This window comes from Urocitellus parryii, chromosome 7 (assembly GCF_045843805.1).
Source record: "Urocitellus parryii isolate mUroPar1 chromosome 7, mUroPar1.hap1, whole genome shotgun sequence".
In the NCBI taxonomy this organism is placed as follows: Eukaryota; Metazoa; Chordata; class Mammalia; order Rodentia; family Sciuridae; genus Urocitellus; species Urocitellus parryii.
Genome location: NC_135537.1, coordinates 37,314,782 through 37,331,766, shown reverse-complemented (window position 1 = coordinate 37,331,766; position 16,985 = coordinate 37,314,782). Strand labels below are relative to the sequence as shown.

At 32.0% G+C, this 16,985-nt stretch overlaps 1 protein-coding gene and 1 non-coding gene across 2 annotated transcripts in view; one reads left to right on the top strand and one right to left on the bottom strand.

Annotated features, from left to right (window-relative positions):
* Vps13b (vacuolar protein sorting 13 homolog B) overlaps window positions 1-16,985 on the top strand; it is a 720,349-nt gene that overhangs the window by 9,775 nt on the left and 693,589 nt on the right. The window contains exon 3 of the mRNA XM_077801386.1: window positions 1,944-2,087. Within this exon, the coding sequence (XP_077657512.1) occupies window positions 1,944-2,087 (144 nt within the window). The remainder of the gene's footprint in view (window positions 1-1,943; window positions 2,088-16,985) is intronic.
* On the bottom strand, window positions 13,163-13,269 carry LOC113180193 (U6 spliceosomal RNA). The gene has a single exon (XR_003300441.2). It is a non-coding gene; the product is annotated as a U6 spliceosomal RNA (small nuclear RNA).

The window sequence follows — 16,985 nt, the reverse complement described above, 5'->3', positions numbered from 1 at the left end:
TTTTGTATCTTCTGAGTATAGGATCATGTTATCTGCAAACAGTGATAATTTGACTTCTTCCTTTCTTTTTTTTTGGTACCAGGGATAATAAGTGTTGAATTTTAGTTAGATCTCCACTATGGGCTATATGCTTTAAAATTCCATGTCTAACATGTGTATTAATATTTGTTAGTAGCTAAACTGATGAGTAACATTATTATGGCACTAAGTTCTTAAGTTTAATTTGGGTATCTTTTAACTTCTCCCTGAGAAAATGAAATTTGTGCCTATAGACTGCAATTCTGGTAGCCATTTTGCAAATGTATCAGAGTTGCATAAGTCAAAGGGTGGTGGAGATGGAAATAAAATCCACTCATTTTCCAATGAAACACATAGCCAGTGTAAATGTAATCAATAATCATAATGGTAATATAAAGGCAATATTATTAGTGGTTAAGAGAAAGAATTTTAGCGTCATATGTCTCAGTTTTCAGTTCTGGCTTTTCTTGTTGTTTCATTTGGGGAAGTTACTGGACCCTTCATGCCTCAGATTCTTCTTCATAAAATAGGCTGATAGTATTTACATTTTGTTGTTCTTAGGATTAAATGGTTATATGCAGGTAAGGTGCTCGGAATGGTGCCTCTTCCATTGTAAGTGCTTAGTAAATACTTTCTTTGTTGCAGACACTGATTAGTATTTAATTTGTGCCAGCTATATAATGCTTGACATAATTACTGCATGTTTAAACTTAATATAATAATAAGTAGTTAAAAGTTGTGACATTCCATCCGAAAGAACAGTGACAACATTTCATTAGAAATGGTAGTGACAATAAATTTTTAGTAATCTGGCCTTAGAGTCTCTAGTTTAAGACATAAATTAGACCCACACTTTTATAATAATATTAGTAGTAATAATAATAATAATAATGATATTTAGCATCTTTATAATGATTTATGTATGAGGAAGACCAGTGTTCTAAGCACTTTATAAAATGAATTGATTCAATCCTCAAAAGATTATAATTATTCAAATTTTACAGATAATGAAAGGAGCCACAGATACATGAAACAATTTACCTAGTGTAATTGGGTACTAAGTGGAAGAGATTGGATTTAAGTCCATGTCTGCTGGCTGTAGAGTTACTGGTTGTAAGCACTTTACCATTCTGCCTGTATTTAGCTCTATTTGGTATTTTGCTAAACCAAGTAGATGTGGAGGGGATAAAATTAATAATTTTTATTAACTGTTGCACATAGTTGCAATAGCTATAAAAATGTGATAGAAATATAGTCTTTTTTCCTTTGTTGACTTGTAACAAAAGTTTTGTCCAGAGTGGAACAAAGTAGTATAAAGTGATTATGATGAAGATTTATGCTATCATATTTAAGTTTTGTCAAGTAATAATAGAAAGCAATCAGAAAAATGTGAAATTTATGACCAAATAGTACTGAGGTAAACTCTTCAATTAGGCAAAGTACATAGGTTGTTTTTTGTAGTTGGTCAGTTTTTATTTAGTCAGGTCATTCTCCTTTCTCCGCTTCAGTCCCCCTTTCAACTTGCCCCGCAGATACCTTTTGAGGACATATTTTAGAAATTTAAGACAACTGCAGTTTTCTCAAGGAGTGCTGCTGTCTAGGGCTTTGATCCATTTTTATGACTGCTACCACTACCACATGTGAACCTTTATCATAGACCATATACTGTATGTCATTTTCATTCATCAGAGTAGCAAACTGAAGCCTAGAGAGTTTAAGTAACTTATTAAATGTAAGTTGCATAATAAGTTTTTGTGGTTTATCATAAAGTATAGTTTAATAAGTTATTTAATTTTGCTTTGTGATAAACAGTGATGAATGAAATATTTTGAATTGGAAATTTTATTTTTCTTTTAAGAAAGGAATTTGGATACAAGGATAAAAAATATTAAGTGCTTACTAACTTTAATGTTTTGTGTTTTAAGGAACTGAAATTACCCTTCACTTTTTTAAGTGGACATATTCATGAATTGAGAATTCATGTACCATGGACAAAATTGGGTTCAGAACCAGTGGTAATAACCATCAATACAATGGAATGCATATTGAAACTTAAAGATGGAATACAGGTAAGAAATTATCAAACCTAGTTGTTGAATGTGAACTAATTTTAATACTTATTATATCTGACATTTCTATAACTTTTAGAACTCACTGTAACATGAATAAATATAACTGTATACACTTTGTTTACATGCCTTTTAAAGTAATAATTATTTAGATAAGGGTGTTCTGAAATTTGGACAAAACATTAAAAGGATATTTTCATACAAATTTTGCTTTATTGATCATAACCTTAATAGGAGTAAATATATATTGCTTATTACCTATATTTACAATGGAAGTGAGGCCTGATTAAATCAGTCTAATTTTTAGATTAAGATTTTTGAGTTTTTGTGAAGGACCAGTGTGAATCTTTATTTACAAATCTTCTAAATCAATTTCTCAGGCTAATTAAAAAAAATATTTATTTTTTTGTTTTTTAGGTGGACACAATATGTCTATTTTATTTTTATGTGGTGCTGAGAATTGAACCCAGGGCCTCATGCATTCTAGGCGAGCGTGCTACCACTTGAGCCACATCCCCAGCCCTATCAGGCTAATTTTTGAAAAAATGAAAATATATTTACCGTAAAGGCAAATTTCATTGTTATTTTTGTATCAGAAACTGGTTTTTATCAGACATTTATTTCTTCTCTGACTCATCGTACATTTCTTCTTTATTTTTAGTTTTTTAGTTATTGATTGACCTTTATTTTTTTACTTACATGTGGTGCTGAGGATTGAACCCAGAGCCTCACCCATGCTAGGCAAGCACTCTACCAATAGAGCTACAATCCTAGCCCTCATCATTTCATATTGATGGTTTTTGCAAAGGTATAATCAGGTTTTTTTGTTGTTGTTGTTGCTGTCTGCTATTTAAAAAAAAATTTTAAATTCTGATTTGTTATATCTGACAGCAGGATGCAATTCAATTCATATTACACAAATAGAGCACAATTTTTCATGTCTTTGGTTGTACACACTAGAGTCACACCAGTTTTATGTACTTAGGGTAATGATGTCCGTCTATCTCATTCCATCATCTTTCCTACCCCAGTAACCCCTCTCTTCTACTTCCTCCTCTTTCAGGGAAGTTTGTTTATTCCTCCCATGCTGACCCCCCCATCCCCCTCCCCCCAATCCCCATTATGAATCAGCATCCTTATGTCAGAGAAAACATTCTGCATTTGGTTTTTGGGGATTGGCTTACTTCACTTAGCATAATATTCTCCAACTCCATCCATTTACCTGCAAATGCCATGATTTTATTCGCTTTTAATGCTGAGTAATATTCGATTGTGTATATATACTACATTTTCTTTATCCATTCATCTGCTGAAAGGTATCTAGGTTGGTTCCATAATTTAGCTATTGTGAATTGTGCTGCAATAAGCATTGATGTGGCTATGTCCCTGTATTATGGTGTTTTTAAGTCCTTTGGGTATAAACCAAGGAGTAGGATGGCTGGTTAAATGGTGGTTCCATTCCCAGTTTTCCAAGGAATCTTCATACTGCTCTCCATATTGTCTGTACCAATTTGCAGTTCCACCAGCAGTGTATGAGAGGAGTATGTGCCAAAATTTTTCCTATTCAGGAAGCCCAGCAGGTCAGGACAGCAGTATTCTGTGAAGTATGTTTCACTTTCATCTTGTAGTAGTGTGTCATTATTATTATTATTTTTTTATTTTTTTCTTGCATATTTAACATTTACTTTTTAGTTTTAAGTGAATTGATAAGTTATTTATTTATTTTGGTGCTGGGAATCGAATTCAGGGTCTTGTGAGGGCTAGGCAAGCACTTTGCCACTAAGGTATATTCCCAGTCCCTATAAATATTATTAAAATGACTGTTTTTCATGAGAACCCTAAGGTAGTTTTAGCAAATCCTAAGTATAACTTTAATTTCTGTGAAATTTGACTTATTTATGAGTTATTAAAATTATTTCTTATTTTAAGAAGATTCTTTTTTTTAAACACTTTTTTAGTTGTAGATGGGCACAGTACCTTTATTTATTCATCTTTTTGTGGTGCTGAGGATTGAACCCAGTGCCTCACTTGTGCTAGGCAGGTGCTCTATGACTGAGCCACAACCCCAGCCCCTTAAGTAGATTCTTTAAATTAATTGTTATATCAATTCATTAGGCTCAGATCTTTTTTTCCATTAATGAAATATTTGATTTTAAACCTGCATTATCCAATTTAACTTAAATAAGGTGGTTCTTGAAAATAAATAGACCAATGTTATATTCTCATGAAAACTTTCTTTGTGAACTTTAAGTATTTGAGAGGTTGATTTGAGAAACCTGTAGATAGTTATATTGTAGTAAGTTTTATTTTACATTTATGTTTGGTAATACTGCAATAGTTCTTAATCATCTGTTATTAGATTTTTTTTTTTAAGTCTGGACTTGGTTATACCACCCATGTTGTGCCCTGTATTAAAAGGTGGAAAGGAAAAAACCCAGTCACTAAGTATTTTTTTCAATGGAAAGGTGGAAGTTTCAAGTCCAGATGTCCCATAAGAAACACATTTAAAATAGACAAATTACAACTAATTATAGAGGCTACAGAAAAAGATTTGTAACACATGACTTAGTGCAACTTAGAACTAATATTTGATATTGGACCATGCAGATGGCTACTGAAGGAATGATCAGATTTCCTGCTTGCATGGTATTTGAAACTTGAATTTTGTGATGTGTGGAATAAAAGGTCAAATGTCATGAATGTAAACCACTTTCAAAACAAGTGTTTTTTACAGATGTTTAAAATTTTGCTGTAGAAAGGATTTTTGAAAATTGCATTTGACATTTGGACAAATTATTTTAAAGTGTATACCCCTGGAGAGTAATACTTGGGTTTATCCTAGTAATTGGAATTAAATTTTGAGTAGAAACATTATAAAACTTAAAGTATTTTAATTTTAGGTTTTAAGCTTTGATAGGTATAGTATGTAATTAAGTTAAAATTATGCATGTACTAGTAGAATGGAATGGCTCCATATTTAAATTATTTGAAGTTTAATTATGTTGTACCATCATACCAAAGAAAAGACTAGAGCTGGGGCTCAGCGGTAGCGCACTTGCCTGGTATGTGTGAGGCACTGGATTCAATTGTCAGCACCACATATGAATAAATTAAAAAAAAATAAAGGTTTATAAACAACTAAAAAAAAAGAATAAAAGAAAAGTCTTTATTTCCTAAATAAAAGTGGAGTGACATGGTAGGTTAAAAGAAGGGGGCTTTTATTTTGAGATATATAGTGCATTGCTGTTATCTATAATCACCCTACTGAGAAAATAGCACACCAAACCTTTTTTCTACTAGTTATAATTAAGCATCTATCAACTTTTCCCCACTCTCCCACACACACACCTCTCTGGTAAAAAAAAAAAAATTAATGACATATTTTCATTTCATTCATTTTTCCTTGTTATATGTTGAAATCTGTTGCAAATTTGTATATACATCTCATTTTGGACTAGTTTATGACAAATGCACAATACACACATATGGGTAACAGCTACTATACTGAGTAGCATGGTCACAGATTAGATTGACCTTGTAACTCATTGTGAGGTTTAAAATATATAGAGTAAGAATGTAGTAGATGGTTTTTTAAAAGTGAATAATAAAATACAAATTATCTACTGTTAAAAAAAGGGGGCTTTTAAAATCACAGGTATTCAAGTATCTGAATATGGAAAAATGTTAACTTTAATGTATGGGAATGTATTAAAATGATTAAAAGATGGAAATATGAGGTTTATTTCAGATTTTAAAAGAATACAGCGTCATTAAATGCTTTTAAAAATAATATACATATATTTTTAGTTGTAGACTGATACAATACCTTTTTGTATGTTTATTTATGTGGTGCTAAGGATCAAACCCAGTGACTCACATGTGTAAGTACTCTTCCACTGAGCTACCTCCCCAGCCCATCATTAAATGCTTTGATAAAAGGACATAACAATTTTTTATGTTCAGTCTGATTCTGCCAACATTTGTTGATTGCCTAACCTGCAGTGAATTGCAAAGCATGGCTAAGATATTTGTAGAATCTCAGCAAAGGACACTTAGACAAAGAGATTTATAATGTTTCAGTGTGACTGTAGTGGTCATGGTTATAATGTACTCAACATTTCTTTGAAATCCATTTTAATTACAGAGATTTTTGAAAGAGAGTGACCCAAATTCTTTTGGGTAAAATAAAGGCCACTTTGATGTTCACTTAGAATGATTTTTAATAATTTTAAACTAAATAAAATACTTGTTAAAGATTCGATGTTTACTTTGAGAGAGTCCTTCTATGTCATTGTCCCTACCTTTAGGTCTTGTTGATTTGTGACTTGTGATCTGTTTTTTTTTTCTATTTTGGATTTCAGATACAGTTTGATTCTTGACAAACTGTATCATTACATATCCATCCTTATATAATCAAATAATTGCGAATCTATCATATAACTTGAGCTAAAACATTACCAAGAACTTACATTTAATTATGTTTTCCTCTCCTTATTTGTATTCTTGCTTGTTCATCCTTGGTGAACCTCATCTGCAAAATAGCACAAGACTTTGTAGACAGTTTTTTAAATTTTGTGATGAGCGTGCATTCTTTGCTTAGTGTATTAAGTCTTGGAAATAATACTTCTGCAATCTAAAGAGAGTGGTGAATTTGTTTTTAAAGTACTTATTTATTCTGGTTTTTATAACATCTGGAAAGTAAATTTTGAAAAACTTTTAACCTAATGAATGCAACCACTCATTAAGTTGTTTATATAAGTAATACTTACGAATAAACTTTAAAAATGTTTTTAATCTAAACCAAAACTTTAAAGTACTGAGTTAAAAAACTGAGCTTTCTGTTAATGTTCTAATCTTGGTTAGTATTTGAAACAAGAGGGCAAATTTTACCTATCCTTGTGTCTTTAGGTGCTGTGGAAATCCTTTATTGGGATTCAGAGGAATTGCTTTAAATGTATAGATGATTTTGAGGGGAACTGACATCTTTACTAAGTTGAGTTTTCCATTCTGTGAACACAGTGTGCCTCTCCAATTATTTAGATTGTTCCTGATTTCTTTAGTTAGGAATTTGTGTTTTCAGCCTACAATTCTTTTAAATGTTTTATTAGATTTATATCTTTTTTCTTTGGAGCATTTATGAATATTGTGAATTTAATTTTATTTTCTGTTCATTTTCATATATAAATTCAGCATTTATATATAAATAAAGTTGCAGTTTTATATGTATGATTTTTGTGCTTTGATCTTATATCCTGTGATGTTGCTTACATTATTAATTCCAGTAGTGTTTTGGTTGATTTCTTTGGGATTTCCTACATGGGCAATAACATTATCTACAAGTAGAGACAGTTTAGTTTGTTTTCAATTCATATGCCCTCCCACCCCCACTTTTTGTTTTTTTGGTCCTGGGGCTTGAACTCAGGGGCGCTTAATCATGGAGCTAGATCCCAGCCCTTTTACATTTACATTTTGAGATGGAGTCTTCCTAAGTTGCCTAGGGCCTCACTAAATTGCTGAATTTGTGATTCTCCTGCCTCTGCTTCCTGAACCTCTGGGATTACAGGTGTGATCCTACCCTTGTTGAATTGATGAGTGTTTTCACAGAAGCCATTATTAAGTAAGCACTTCAGTACTGGTCATTAGTAACATCATGTTTGCACAATCCAGTGTACACTGTTCATTTATTTTTAAATTCTCATTGTCCTTCAATATTTAGTGCTCTGAACTCTTTCTCAAAATTTCACTTTCTTGGTTCTTCTTAATCACTTCCTCTACTTGTTTGGCTCCTTTTCTCTCAGCTTCTCTTAATCATTTTCTATTATCTATCCCAAATTTAAATTGAAATTTTTGGGGGTTTCATTATTTTAGTCATATTTTACTCTCCTTGGCTATTATTTCCAGTAGTCTTAGTTATTATTCTGTCTTCTATGTTCTTTATTCATAAAATGCTATTTTAGGGTTCAGTCTTTTTTCCCCCCCAGCACTAATAGCTAAATGAACTTCACCTGTATGTCTTATAAAATGTCCTAAATGGAATTCATATTAAAGTTAATTCCTTTTTGGTCCTTTATATATTTCCTTTTTCATTGAACAGTTCTGTGAACATTCAATCCAAATCAGAAACCCAGAAATCATCCTTACCTTAATGTGTCTCATATCCAATTATTCATCAAACTCTGGTTTCTACTGATATCTTGTCTTTGAAAGTATCTGTTTCAGCCTTCATACACGTTTTCAAAAAGTATCAGTTTCAGCCTTCCAAACAAGTTTTCAAACTGCCTCCAGGAATATTCCTAAATGTGAATTATTTCCTCAAGTCTATTTTCTTTCTCGTCCAATGATTTTCTTCTCTCTTATAGTGAACTTTTGTGCAACTCATAAGAGACTTTAATATTTATTGTATCCCAGTGTTCTCTGAAGTCCTTCAGCGTCTTCCTCATGTTTTCCATTTTTTATGCTGGGTTAAAACTATTTTATAATACTAAACGTGATTTACTTTTTAAAAATTCTCATTCTCTCATGTATGTACTATGGACTTTTTCAGAGACTACTTGATATATATCATTGGAACAGAAGGAAAGCAGAAGGAGATATGAGAATCTAGCTGTCCTCTACTAATCCAGAGCTAAAAAACAATGTAAAATAATGCCATTCTTTTTACTAATTTGTTTTGGAAAATACAGCTATTTTTCACAACCTGCAAATTTAAAAATTTATAGTTTATTTTGAAATTTTCATAATATGTGATATTTTTATTTTAAAAGAAATAATAAAATATGTATACAAGCTGTGAATGTAGCTCAGTGGTAGAGCACTTGTCTAGCATGCAAGAGGACTTGGGTTCACCAGCATGAAAAAAAAAGGACCTAAATATGTATGCAAATTTAAATATACTTCAAACATGTTTTCTCTTTATCTCTAATAAGGTACATAAGGCTAGTAAAAGTCATACATATACATCATCTTTGGGATTCTCAGTAATTTTTAAAAGAGATAGAAATATTTGAGGACCACTGGCCTACTTGTTAGGGAGTCACTGAAGTATTTTAAACAGGTAAGCAACTTGTTGCATTTGTAATTTAGGAAGTTAACTGGTTTTTTACCATGGAGGAAAGGATTGGAGGAGGAGAATTTAGAGAATTAATTAAATTCATTTTGTCATATTCTAAGAGAATGTCCTAGGTTTCCACATTCTAGGATAGGAACCAGATAGATCTGTCATTCCCTGTATCCATAGATAGCTGTGGATAGATTCTAGAGTAAGAGTGTAGAAGTTCTAGGATGACTTTTGGAATTTTATACATTGTGAGTAACTTACATACAAAATTATCACTCTAATACTATTTTCCTGTTTTTGAAGGAAAAATTGGAAAGTTAAATCCATTCAGTACATATATGTTGAGTTGATAGCTCTGTACTAAATGCTGTGGATATAGTAGTTAATGAGACAGACGAGCACTTTTCTTTCCTTGAAGTTTTTAAGGAAAAATTCACATATTACATGTGGTTTTTGAATTAATTTTAGCATGAAATATTGTTGGTAGTCTCAAAATAATTGGAAACTAAATTGTTTTGTTTTAGGTTTAACTTCTTTTTGAGGTGAAATAATTGGGGTTATTAAACAATATTACTGAAATGGAAATAAAAAGCCAAAAGCCACAAACAGCTAACCTATAGAAGGATGAAAACATAAGTAAATGTATTTCAGACTGTGTTGAAGGCCTTTAGAGTTAAGGAACAGAGGAAAATCATGGTTTCCTGAACTTTTACCTGTGTCTAGAGCCTAGAAATAGTAGGAGGAAAAAAAAATGTATTTAGTTAGCTATTGGGAAGATAACATAAAGATATAGTTCTTGAAAAAATATACATATTGAGGGGATGGGGTTGTGGCTCAGCGGTAGAGCACTCGCCTCGTATGTGCGAGACCCTGGGTTTGATCCTGAGTACCACATAAAAATAAATAAGTGAAATAACAGTGTTATGTCCAACTACAACTGAAAAATAAATGTTACAAAAATATATAAATTTTTTTATATATAAATATATATAATTTTTTTATATATAAATATATAAAAATATTTTTCTAGTGTCTTTTATGAAGTTTATGGCATATGAACACCAAACCTGGTATAAAGTGGTTCAATAATTTTTTTTAACTTATTGAGGAATAGCTGTTGTTTGCCATAATTGGAAGTATGTGGAGTTTTATTATATTTTATTTTTTTTTATTATATTTTTACCTTTTTTGGGCTGAAAGGTATATTTTTATTCACTTATGGTTCTTCTGAGGAGGAAGAAACATTTGGATTGATACAAGGGGAGCTTTAGTTTTATGAGGGACTTTGTAAGAATGAAAATATGGGTTGTAGAAGAAATGACAGTGCAACCTTAATTATAGTGTTTAGTGCTTGGTCTCCAGAATTTATATGTCTCAAGTCTGCATACAGAAAAATATTCTATTTTGAAACTTTACAGTTTGCTTGTAATCACCAAGTTTTCCCTTCCTTGCTGGTTACTGTCCAAGTTGTTACCTGGCATTACAGATAATAAGGAACTGAGATTACAGGTTTTGTTTTCCTTTTAGTTTTGGTGGTGCTGGGGATTGAACCCGTGGCTTTGTGAATACTAGGCAAATGTTCTAACACTGAGCTACATCCTTAGCCCACACCTTCCATTTTTTTGTTTGTGTTTGATTCACAAACACACTTGCAACAGTTCTCTGATTTTAGTTTTGATGATTGGGAGTTGTTGATTTTCCTTGAACTAGTTCATTTTGCCATCGCCGTCTTTTTGAAACTCAAGATATTTAGTATTTAGAAAATATACTGAGCATATCTGAACTGAGTTTTCTATGGACAGATTATTGTTGGGTTTTACTAGTCTGAAAATTTCTGCCTGTTCCGCCTGTTAATTGAAGTATTTAGATTTCATTTCATATACGTATACATATATATTCATATTTATTTATTTATTTTTTTGGTACCAGGGATTGAACCCAGGGTCACTTAGCCACTGAGCTACAACCCCAAACCTTTTATTTTGTTTTGTTTTGAGACAGGGTCTTGCTAAGTCCTTAGGACCTTGCTAAATTGCTGAGGTTGATCTAGAAATTTCAATCCTCCTGCCTCAGCCTCCCGAGTCACTGGGATTGCAAGTGTGTGCCACTTCATCTGGCATTATTTCATATAATTTTTATTATGGATACATTCACACCCAATGCCTTTTATTTGTTATATCTTTGTTCTATCAGATTTCTTTTTTCTCTTTTCCTGTCTGTTCTTGGATTGAACATGTAGTCATCCTCCTTCTGTTGTGATTTAGCTTTTTGTTATTTCAGTCATCTGAAGCCTGGCATGGTCTGAATATATTAAATGGAAAGTTCCAGAAGTAAACAGTTCACAAATTCTAAATTGCATGCTGTTTTAGATAGTGTGATGAAATCTGAAGTGTGAATAATTTCTTTGTATAGAATATTCACACTGTATACCCTACCTGCCCCTTGGTCATTTGGTAGCAGTTTTGGTTGTAAGACAGAATTTTGCAGTATCACAGTGCTTGTGTTCAAATAAATGTTATTTTACTTAATAATGAACTAAAGTGCAGGAGTAGTGATACAGGCAATTTTTTGGTATATAGTTTTGGTATATAATTGTTTTTATTAGTTTTGGTTCATCTTTCTATTCCTTAATTTATAAATTGAACTATCATAAATATATATGTATAGGAAAACACATAGAGTTTAATTCTATTATCAGTTTCAGCCTTACACTGAACATTTTATAATATATCCTCCATATGTAAGGGGTAACTGCTGTATTTTAGTATTCCATTTTGCCCTTATTATTAGTTTTTAAACTGTCATACCTTTTTATTTTTGCTGATTACTCTAGGGCCGACAACATGTAATTATCACCATCTACTTTCAATATTATGTCACTTCATAGAAAACATTATACCTTAGTATGTTTATAAGAGCATGCTTCTCTTTATCCTCTACCATCATTTGTGATAACATTGTCATAACTCTTTATGTGGTACAATATTTTATTTTTATTTTTATTTTTTTAAAGAGAATGAAAGAGAGAGAAGAGAGAACTTTTTAATATTTATTTTTCAGTTTTCTGTGGATACAACATCTTTATTTTATTTTTATGTGGTGCTGAGGATCGAACTCAGCACCCTGTGCATGCCAGGCGAGCGCATTACCGCTTGAGCCACATCCCCAGCCCTGGTACAATATTTTAGTATTGCTTTGAAGCCCATTGATTTTTAAGAAATTGAAATAATAAAAGATATTTTATTTACCTACATAGTTATTTTCTGTGCTCTTCCTTTATGTATTTCAAAGACTTTGGTCCATCAGCATTTTACTTCAGCTTGACCTTCCTTTAATATTTTTTCATAGTCTGTTTGATCTTGCTACAAAATCTTTTAGTTAAAAGAATTTGTAAATGCTTAAAGAATTTGCTACTTACTTTGCTCAAAGATTCTGATTTCAGAATTTAACTTTTGGGGTAGGTCTCTGTTTTTCTGCTCATGTGCAAGGGCTTTTCTAATAGCAGCTTTTTTTTTTTTTACTTTGTATTCAAGAAAATAGCAAGGACTGGAATGAGAAAGATCTGAATGCTTAAGGAATCTATAAATGTTATTCTTACTGATAGTATTATAATATATAATTTAACATTTCTAACTTCAGTTTAAAACTTTAAAGTCTCAGTTGTCTTCAGTAGTACTATTGAGAAAATTCTGTGCCTTACTGAAAATTTATCTGAAATGCATTATTTTTTACTTAAACACTATTTATTCCTTGAGTTTCTCTTTCTCTCTTTTTCTTTTTTCTGCTGCTGGGAATGGAACCCAGGGCCTGGTCCATGCTGGGCAGGTGCTCTATTACTGAGGTATGTCCCCAGCTCCTTGGTTTCTCTTTTTTTGAAATTAGACATCATTAGAAGGTGTTTGCGTTTCCACCCCCCCACAATCCTATCTTTTTCCCATGTTACTTTTTTTTTTCTTTTTAAAAAATTGGTTCTTTTTAGTTTAGGATTCATTTTGACATAAAAACGTGGAATATAATTAAAAACATGGAATGCTTCATTTATTTGCGTGTCATCCTTGCTCAGGGACCATGCTAATCTTCTCTGTATTGTTCCAAGTATAGTATATGTGCTGCTGAATTGAGCACCCCCACGTTGCTTTTAGATCATCATCATATTGGTCTGATTTTGACCTTTACTTTTGCATAGGTTTAGAATATGCAGTTTCATATTATGCAGCAGTTGCATATATTCTTTCTTTCCAAAAATGTTTATCTTTTCTTTTCCTTATACCTCTGAAATTGTCATTTGGCCTATTTTATTTTTAAACAGACACTTCCTTTCTTTTAGTAAATGGTCATTCTTAATATAACTTAGGGGACAAAATAAGAAATATCTTTGAAAACTTTAGAGCACTTTTAGAGTACTTTTAGGGAGATAATTAATATGAGGAGGCTCTGGGTTCAAGCCCCAGCCCCACAAAAAGAAAAAAAAAGAATTATTAATATAGTGGAAAAAAGTATTAAAAATTTCATCATTCTTTTTTCACAAATCTATTTTTAAAACAATTTTGGATTATCTTAAAATATGTGGTATATCATATCCTGTAGTAAATTATTAATGCTCTAAAATACCAAGGTGTCTTCTGTCCAGTCAGTTAAATATGCTGAAGTCTTTTTTTTAAATAAGCTCCTTCATTTATTGCCAAATTATTTATTTTTTAGTTATAGGTGGACACAATGTCTTTATTTTTATATTTATGTGGTGCTGAAGATCGAACCCAGTGCCTCACACATGCTAGGCAAGCTCTCTACCTCTCAGCCACAATCCCAGCAGTAGATCTATTTGCATACACTGCTGGCCACATTTTACCTAAACTAGGAAATTTTGTAAGGAAATGACATTCTTGGTTGTTTCATGAGGAGCAAGGGACAGTATTTTCAGAAATCAACTAAGTGATTCTCATGAAAAAACATTCTTTTGCCATGAAATGTACTTTGCAGACATATTTGTACTTAGGTTGTAATTTAATTACAACCCAAATAAGAAAGAAACTATAGTGTGTTTGGGGTTAAAAATTATCTTGATAGTTTAAATATTTTTTTAGTTTTAGGTGGACACAATATCTTTATTTTATATTTATGTGGTGCTGAGGATCGAACCCAGTGCCTCATGCATGCTAGGTGAGCACCCTACCATTGAGCCACAATCACAGCCCTAATGTTCATTTTTGAGCATACTACAATTTCAGGTTTATTAATTTTATTTAAGCAAATAGTTCTTTTTTTAAAAATACCTTTTTTTATTCGTTTGTGGTGCTGAGGATCGAATTTAGGCTACTGCACGTGCTAGGCAAGCTCTATATTGCTGAGCCCCAGCCCCAAATAGTTCTTTTGAATACTAACAGTGTAGTTTGTAGGGAAACTTTATTAACTGTCTATGTGTGTGTGTTTTAACTCTTTGGAAACAGGGTTAATCTACCCCTTTTTGCTGCTCATAACTTTTTAAAATAAAAAATATTTTGTTCTTTCTTTTGCTTTAACATGTTTGTCATCCCATGTATACCAGATTTATTGGACTGCAGTAGTTTTAGTGCATTTGGCTGGAATGTTTATTATGACATCACTGTAATCTATATGTAGTATGTGATTTCAGATGGTTTTCAGTGTTAAATATTTTCATAATTATGCTAGTTTTGGCAGTTCACTTGGAACTTTTTCACATCTCTTTAATGAACATGTTTTACTTCTGGGCTTTTGAGGTGACCACGTTTCAAAAATTAATGGTGTGCTTTTAATGTTAACATTGTGCAGAAATGTATTACTATGGACATTTTTTACCGATTTGAAGTGAAAGTAATTACAGTAAGGTTTTATTCATGGTAGTAGTCTTTTAATGTTTAAAGACTACAACATCTCCCTAAATAACAGAAGATGTCATTTTGAGAATTGAATTGTGAAGCTGTTTTGTGGAATGCAAAACTGTGATATTAGTTTTACATTAACTTAAAAAGAACATGACTTTATTAGAAAATTTTCTTTGTTTTTGATAACAACTATTTAAAAAATATTTATCTTTTTAGTTGTAGTTGGACACAATACCTTTATTTTATTTATTTATTTTAATGCGGTACTAAGGATCGAACCCAGGGCCTTGCATGTGCTAGGTGAGCGCTATACCTCTTAGCCACAATCCCAGCCCTTGATATCAATTGTTTTACTTTTGTTTGTATGAAGCTTCAAACAAAAATTTTCCTGAATGTATTCCTAGCACTGAAGCTATGTTTTTTTGTAAAAGAGTCATCATTTACTATTGTATATTTCTCCTAGTGTGGTATTGAATAATAATTTTTATTTTCTAAAGGATATTTTCTCTCATGGTTCTCATTTGCCTCTAGTACCCTATTATATTGGTAAATTTAATGATTTCTTTTTGTTTGCTCTTATAATTTTTCCTTAAACATATAAAATAGAAAACCTCATTGCCATTATTGTAAATATTTAAAATATATTATCTTTTTAAAAAATTTTTATTTGTTCTTTTCAGTTATACATGACAGTAGAATGTAGTTTGACATATTATACATACATGGAGTATATCTTTTCTTTCTTATGGTTGTACATGATGTGAAGCTACACTGGTCGTGTATTCATATACAAACATAGCAAAATAATACGTTGTTATTAATGAGTTGGTGATGTACAGTGCACCATCATTTACCCTTTTGTTGTTATTTTTGCTCTCCATCTCTACATCTTTCCTTCAAGTTAAAATGTACTCTTTTAAAAATTTTTTAATTTGTACATTATTGTTATACATATACACACTCATATATTCATGGAATAATGTTTGTTCCATTATAATCTCCAGTACTTTCATTTTCCCTCCCTTTTTTCATTCTGCTGCTTACCTTCTTTGACACTATTGGTCGTTCTTCTATTTATTTATTGTTCTTTTATTTATTTTTTTGGTACCAGATTAAAGCCAGGAGTACTTTACCACTGAGCTATATCCCCAGCCCTTTTTGTTTTTTATTTTGAGACAGAGTTTCACTAAGTTGCTCAGGGCCTTGCTGAGTTTCTGAGGCTGGCTTTGAACTTGTGATCCTTTTGCCTCAGCCTCCCAAGTTGCTGAATTGTAGAAGTGTGCCACTGTGCCCAGCTATATATTGAATTGGTGTTTTGTAGATATACAAAAAGGTGGAGTTCACTGTGGTATATTCATATGTGTACATAATTTTCTGTTTCATTCCATATTTCCTCCCTTTTCCTGTTCTCCCCAACTTCCTCCTTCTTACTCTCTATTTCCTTCTCCTTCCCTTGAATCCCTTTCCTCTACTCCAATGATACAATATTTTCTTCATATTACCACCCTGTTTTCTTTCTAATGCTGAGTTCTTGAAAGAGCAATCTATGCTTGTTAGTTCAACTTCTCATTTACTCTTTGAACTGCTCATTCACTAATTCCCTGCATTCCCAGGATGAAACTGACATGATCATGTTGTATAATCTCTTAATGTGCTCTTTTTATAAAAAAATATTTTTGTAGTTGCAGATGGACACAATACCTTTGTTTTATTTGTTTATTTTTATGTGGTTCCCAGGATTGAACCCAGTATCTCATGCATGCTAGGCAAGTGCTCTGCCACTGAGCCACAACCCCTTTAATGTGCTCTTGAATTTGAGTTTCAGATACTTTATTTATTTATTTTACCTCTGCCTCTGGATTTATTTGTACAAACAGCACAGGAGAATACCAGTCCCCTGTGGATAGGGGCCCAGGGGTCATACCAGTCTTTCCGTCCTCACATTCATAGACAGAGACTCTTATTAGGGATCCTTTGCAGGGACCTGGGCACCCTTGG